This window comes from Humulus lupulus, chromosome 2, assembly GCF_963169125.1.
Source record: "Humulus lupulus chromosome 2, drHumLupu1.1, whole genome shotgun sequence".
Taxonomy (NCBI): domain Eukaryota; kingdom Viridiplantae; phylum Streptophyta; class Magnoliopsida; order Rosales; family Cannabaceae; genus Humulus; species Humulus lupulus.
Window position 1 is genome coordinate 277,643,898 of NC_084794.1, and position 7,416 is coordinate 277,651,313.

At 34.7% G+C, this 7,416-nt stretch overlaps 1 protein-coding gene and 1 long non-coding RNA gene across 2 annotated transcripts; both read left to right on the forward strand.

The window, feature by feature from the left end:
* Positions 1–2,509: 2,509 nt before the first annotated feature.
* LOC133819495 (importin beta-like SAD2) lies at positions 2,510–3,810 on the forward strand. The gene is made up of 3 exons (XM_062252760.1): positions 2,510–2,699; positions 3,453–3,598; positions 3,709–3,810. The coding sequence occupies exons 1-3, from the start codon at positions 2,563–2,565 to the stop codon at positions 3,762–3,764; spliced, it is 339 nt and encodes a 112-aa protein (XP_062108744.1). The 5' UTR covers positions 2,510–2,562; the 3' UTR covers positions 3,765–3,810.
* An 827-nt stretch (positions 3,811–4,637) lies between these two features.
* Positions 4,638–5,429, forward strand: LOC133819496 (uncharacterized). Its single transcript, XR_009886351.1, has 3 exons — positions 4,638–4,777; positions 4,893–5,026; positions 5,105–5,429. It is a non-coding gene; the product is annotated as an uncharacterized LOC133819496 (long non-coding RNA).
* The last annotated feature ends 1,987 nt before the right edge of the window (positions 5,430–7,416 follow it).

Below are 7,416 nucleotides of genomic sequence, written 5' to 3' on the forward strand. Positions count from 1 at the left end.
AAAATTCCCCCTTAATTATTCACGTTAGTGAAATGTGGGACTTCCTTCCAATTTCGCTAATGGAATGGTGATGTGGTAGTTTGGTGGCCGATGTGGTATTGCCACGCCAATGCTTCATTTATAATATAAATAATAAATAGTATTCTTGCCCCCAAACTATTACCATTACTAAATTGTGCCCCCTGATTTTTAAAAATTTACAATTAAACAATCCTTTGAATATTAAAAAAAATGAAAAAAAATCATTAAAATTAAAAAAAAAATTGATGGTGACAAAAAATTGGCTTGGGAGTTGGGCATGCGTCAGAATGAGGGTAGTGACATCGTCGACAAACTGGGCTAATGCGGGTCCCTTGCGACATTCAACTTTGGTGTCGCCTTGTCGCTTTAAGTTTTTATTTTGTATGATTTAATTTTTAAAAAAATGATTTTTTAGTTTAATGTTTTTAATATTTTCTTTTAAATATTCAAAATATTGTTTTAATTTTAAATTTTAGAATTCGATGGGCATAATTTGGTAACTGTAATAGTTTGGGGGGTAAAAGCCTATCTATTTTTTAAATTATACAAGTAGCAATCTACATCAGCACTCGAGTGTCACCATATCACTATTCTGTTAACAAAATTGGATGGAAGTCCCTCATTTCAATAACTTGAATAGTTCAGGGGGAATTTTTAACAGGCCAAAAAATTCAGGAGGCACGATTTGGTAGTCGTAATAGTCCGAAAAAAAATCCTAATAAGCCTTTTTTTAAAAGGGTATTAATATATTTAATATTATTGGATCACATATATATTTTAATATTTATAAAAAATATTGTCTAGACATATCTATTAATACTTTAATTAGTTGTTAAATTTTTATATATAATATTATACTTTTAATTAATTATATTATATTAATAATACTTAAAACTTAAATCAAATAAAATCATGCATATGTTTAATATTAAGATATATTACTCATGCATATGTTTCTTATTTTTTTTAAACTAAAAATAATTTATATAAAAAAAATTTAATCCACTTGTAAAAAAAAGATTATTCCTTAAAAAAGAAAAAAAATGTTTGCATGTTTAATATGTGATATCATTTTTTTTTAAAGTAATGAGTCATATACACGAAATTAATAAAACAAAGCAATAAGAGACTCACTCAAAATAGCCCTCAATCGTAAAAATAGCCCCAAATGAAATTTAACAAAACAAGAAAAATCCCTAATCTTTTAATTCTACCAGTTGACTTCTCTGAAACTCACTCAAAATAGCCTCAATCGTTTTTCTCTCACGCTCACCCGCTCGATCTATTCTCTCTCACGCTCAGCCCTCTCAATTCGTTCTCTCACTCAGACTTTGCAAGAACTCAGCTCTCGTCTCTCTCCATAATGTCGAGCTGCTCTCTTTCACACTCAGCCTCGACAAGAACCAGGCGACCCCGCCGACGCAAGAACCAGGTGACCCCCCCGTCGACGCAAGAACCAAGCGACCCCCCAGCCGACGCAAGAACCAGGCCACCCTGGGGTAAACTAGGCAGACCTCCAATTCTTTATGAGGTAATTTTTTTTTAGATTCAATTTAATATGGAGAAAATACTTTAAATATAGTCACTGTATTTTTTTGTGTTGGAATTATTTTTAATTAAGAGAATCACTCTGCAACTGAGAGTTTTATGTGTACATAAAAGATTGAAGTGTTGGTTTTTGTTGAGTTTTAAAGTACTTGTTTGAAGAGTTGTTGTTCTTAATTCTTTCATGTGCATACCAGTTGTTTGTTTCATTGTTTGTACTGAGTTTGAGTGCATAAATGTTTATTATTGGTGCTAAGGTGTCATTATAGGATCTTGATATTGTGTAGGAATTATTTTTGGGTGTTCAAGGTGTCATTACAACTGAGAGTTGTCTTGACAACACCAAGATTGATTTTTTTCTTCACTGTTTTGGAACAAATGTTTTTTTCAAAAATTCAGAGCAAAGGGATCAAAGCTGATACAATAAGAGAGACAATCTTGTTCTTTCTGGATTTTAAGGCATTTGCTTTTAGCTCATGATTATAGACCATAGAGACAACCTTTATTCCTTTTGCAACATTTTCCCAATGATCATTACCACCTTTCATTTTCCATGGTTAAATTGAGAATGTTAATTTTTAAGTGCCTACTTGTCCATTTTTATTAAGAGGGCAAGAAACAATTCTGCCGCTTTTTTTATCATAAATTGCTTTCTAGTAAAAGGCATCTGCTGTGTAACACTAATAACATGCATATTCATTTAACTAAAGATTTCATATTCATATGTCACTCTTAATAGTAATGTGTGTTTACATACTGTTCTTTGGTGGTGCTATTACTAGAACTCTTTAAGTGGGCATGCTCTTTTGTATTTCGTGTTAGGTTTTCATTGTGTAATTAGGCGTACTTTTTTTCCCCTCCTCACATCCTTTAAATATCAAGGGATGTACATTATTATTTTTGTGATATTCATATTGATATATACTTACTGTCGTTTCTTCTTTTCAGTTGGAGATTCCAAAGCAGCTATTTGATCCAAATGTGTTAAATGCGTGGATGGTTTTGTTTTTAAATGTTTTGGAGAGACCTGTCCCTGTGGATGGTCAGCCCGTAGACCCTGACCTCAGGAAAACATGGGGTTGGTGGAAGGTGAAGAAATGGACTGTTCACATTTTAAACAGGCTGTTCACCAGGTAATGTTTTGGGTCTGGTACAAATTGAAAATAAGGACCAGCCTCGAATCAGCAGGCTTATTTATTGGCAACCCATTTTTACATAAAACTACTTGTTCATGTTTGGAGATTTGAAATTGCATAATCCAGAGAATAGAGCTTTTGCTCAAATGTTCCAGAAAACTTACGCATGGAAGATTTTGGAGTGTCATTTAAGTCTGTTGGGGGTGGTCCGTGTTGGTGGTTATTTACCTGACAGAATTACCAACCTTATTCTTCAATATATAAGCAACAGGTGATGTAACTTTTTCTTAAGTAGATTAAATTCTTTGTGTTTATTTTATTTGAATTGTTTATGGATTCGTGATGTCTTTTGGATATGCTTCATATATTGGAACTGGAAGAGAGAAGGACATTGGGTCATTTCGAAAAGTTTCATTATTCGTCAATCTTATTCTGTCTTCTTTCATTGTCACTATTTCGATCACTGCATGCTCAGGAGTGATTTCTTATTTATTTTTTGTTTAAGTAAAAGAAATGACTGTATTTAGGATAACACTTTTATTTGTACCACAAAAAGCTGAAAAAGTAAATAAATTTGCTCTAGGCACTTCTAGCATCTTTTTGTGGTTTCCTGAATGTGTCTAAAATTACTATGCAGTGTTGTGGTGATAGTTTGTAGATTTGTAAGCTAGAAATATTATGTGTTGTAAAAAAATTGTCTGCACAAAAATAGTCCCCTCTAAACAATGCTTTTATTCCACAAACATGCAGTATTTCGAAGATAAGTATGTATAATCTTCTGCAACCTCGACTTGAGGTTATTCTCTTTGAGATAGTATTCCCTCTTATGTGCTTCAATGACAATGATCAGAAGCTTTGGGATGAGGACCCTCATGAGTATGTTAGAAAAGGCTATGGTAAGTGTTATGAATCATTTATTCTTTAAAGCTTTGATCGAGCTTATTGTTTCTCATCAATATATACATATGTATGTATATTTTATTATTGTTATCTTGCTTCCCTGCAGATATCATTGAAGACTTGTATAGTCCAAGGACTGCTTCGATGGATTTTGTCAGCTAGTTAGTTAGGAAACGTGGAGAAAATCTTCCATAGTTTATCCAGTTTATAGTTGAAATTTTTAAGACGTACTTTTCACTTCTGTCCTTTGCCGAATTTGAAACATATGATTGATTGCTGTCATGGTTTTGATTTTTATTTCATTGAGTAGGTATGACGAAGCACCAGCGGAACACAAGCCCTATCGACAAAAAGATGGTGCCCTTCTTGCTATTGGTGCTCTCTGTGACAAATTGCAACAAACTGAACCATACAAATCAGAACTTGAGCGTATGTTGGTGCAACACGTATTTCCTGAGTTTAGTAGTCCAGTTGGCCATCTTAGGGCCAAGGTTTGTTTCTTTCAATTTTTCTTTTGTAACCTTGTTGTCACTATTTACATAAGTAGATTCTTAAATGGAGGCAGTTTTCCTCTGGTGGCATAGTGTACTCATATCTTTCCCTTTTAAAAACTATTAGGATGGTTTTGTTTCTTAATCAGGAGTTTAGCCATATTATTATGAAATTTATTGTATGTGTCAGGCCGCTTGGGTTGCAGGACAATATGCTCATATTAATTTCTTAGACCAGAATAATTTCCGTAAAGCACTGCAGAGTGTTGTATCTGGGATGCGAGATCCAGAACTTCCTGTTCGTGTGGATTCAGTTTTTTCTTTGTGCTCTTTTGTTGAAGCTTGCAAAGGAGAGTAGGTGTCTGCTGTTCTTTTTAGTCTGTTTGCATATATATGTATTTTTTTTGTTTTAACACCTGTAAGTTTTCGTGATTGTTCAATATGCAGATTTGAATGAAATACGCCCAATCCTTCCCCAATTACTTGATGGTATGTGGTTTATCACTTTTACTATTATTTTTGTCAAAATCATGCAACTGACTGAATTTTCTTATTGTTGTCTCAGAGTTTTTTAAACTTATGAATGAGGTGGAGAATGGGGATCTGGTGTTTACGTTGGAGACAATAGTAGATAAGTTTGGGGAGGAGATGGCACCTTATGCCCTTGGGTTGTGCCAAAACTTGGTAATATATACATCATTCTAATTTAGATACAAGTATACTAAAGTTTAATATGTACTTTCTTTTATTTAAAAAACGGAAGAAGGCTCTTTCTTCAATTGTGATTTCTTGTTTGTAGGCTTCTGCATTTTGGAGGTGTATGAATACAGCTGAAACTGAAGAAGACGCTGATGATTATGGTGCTTTAGCTACTGTAGGATGATGAAGGACTATTGCTTGAATGAGACACCAATGCGATGGCTAACTAGTAATGTAAGTGTATTTATTAGTATTGAACTACAATTCTATTGGATTTAATTTCTAACTTAGTTTTTATTTTGTGTTTTGTAGTGTGGTGGAAAGAATACATATACACTTGGTGAAATTAATGAAACTCGAAATGAATGGGCAGCCAAGCTTCTTGAGCGGATGAGTCATAGTTAGAGTAACTTTTGAAATCGGAATTAACAAATATACTAATTGTAGTATTTAGTTAGTACTTACATAGTTATTCCAAGTGTATATTTTGATATTGTAATTTTAGATTTGGAACATACCGAGTTCTATTGATTTTGTCTGCCTATTGATTATGTCTGAACTATGTTGTAATTACACAGGAAATTATGAATGAATATAGTGGTTGAAAATAGATAAATGAAAAAATTCTCATATTCTACATGGGACGTCGGTCTCCATGAACTTGTCGTCTTATGTATTGCAGGGGACGATGCTTGCACATAAATTGTCATCTCATGTACTGCAGAAAGATGACGATTTAGTAGGAACTGTCGTCTCATTTATTACAGTAGATGACGCTTGCACATAAATTGTCGTCTCATGTACCACAAGAGACAACGTTTGTATAGGACACATCATCTCATGTACGACAGGAGATGACACTTTTATTTCAACTGTCGTTTTATGCTTTACATGGCATGACATTGCATGGGACGACGGTATTAGAATTGACGTATGAGAGTCCATACGACGGTTTAAAACCATCGTCCCATGTCAATTTTGTAGTAGTGAAATTACACATTTTACTATGAAGTCCAAAACATTCTTTGACGTGATAGTGGCCAAAGTTTTGGCTTTAGTCCACTTAGTGAAGTAATCAACAGTGACAATGACATATTTTACTCCCTCTTTCCCTGTTGGTAGGGATCCTATGAGGTCAGTTCCCCATACCACAAATGGCCACGTGGTGAGCTCGGTCGGTGGAGCTCGCGGGATTGAAGCGAACCGCTGACACTTGTCATAGCGCTTGACGTATTTGAATGATTCCACTTTAACTACACGCCATAATTATCCTTGCCTAATTATCTTTTTTGATAGACTATGCCCCCCCTCCCCCCTCTCCCCTCTCCCCGTGTGGTCTTCACAAAATCCTTCATTGTTTTCTTCTAAGATTTTTTGGGTAGAGTTACACACCTTAACAATGGCATAGAATACCCCATTCTGTACAATTTTCCCTCCAAGATGGTGTACCTTGGTTTCTTGTACATAAGTTTTCTAGCCTCATTCTAGTTTGCTGGGAGGCTCCCGGATTTGAGGTAGTTTATTTAGGGGTCATCCACGTAGGCTGGGAGTCTATCATGTTGACGTCATCTTCTTTAGAATTGGCTATGCTTGGTACTGATAGAAATCCAATCGGTACCACATTCATTGTATCAGCTTCGTTGGTTGTGGTGAGTCGAGCCAAAGCATCTGCATTTGAATTTTTCTCCAACAAAATTTGTTCAATGGCGTAAAACTCGAATTGCCCGGCTAGTGCTTTAAACTTCTCAAGGTAAGATGCCATATTGATTCCACGAGCCTGATATTCTCCTAAAACCTGGTTGACTACCAATTCAGAATCACTATAGCAGTGGATGGATTTAGCTTGAAGCTCAGCAGCTATTTGAAGTCCTACTAAAATTTCTTTGTATTTAGCCTCCTAAAACCGTAAGGCTGATTGAAAATGATTTCCTGTCGGAGTGATTAAGATAATTCCTGCCCCTGATCCATTCTTATTCAAAGACTCATCAACATAAAGTCTCCATAGATCGCGGGCTGGGGTTATGACTTCCTTGTTGGTGATTCCTGTACATTCAACTATGAAATCCGCCAAGACTTGTCCTTCTTTCGTCATTCTTGGGTGATATGTGATCACGAGAATTCGACCACCCATTTTAACAATTTTCCGAATGCCTCAGTATAGAGTCCCAAAATGTTTACTTAGCCTAGCTAGATAGTAGTAGTAGTAGTAGTAGTAGTAGTAGTAGTAGTAGTAGTAGTTAGTATTAGTTAGTAGTATGTTATTTACCGTGGATTTTGGTTCAAGTCGGGACTTAGTTGGAAACTCTTAGCAACAATTATGAATTTTATAAGTTTAACCTATAGTTTCAGAATATTAATTATAACACAAGGTTTGATTAATATTGCTAGATCTAGAAATATATTTATTATAACCTATGGTTTAGATAAAGCCAATAAGAGCATGACACTTGTCATAATCATGATTATTAAGGAATTAAGTATTTTGATGAATAGTTTTTAATAATAGAAAGATCTAGAAGCTCTAGAACCTTCCAGCAGCTGTTAGGATCGTAATATGACTCAGTCGAAGCTGTTATCCAATTCAAATTATGCTAAAAAGTGCAATTACATGTTTAATATATTCA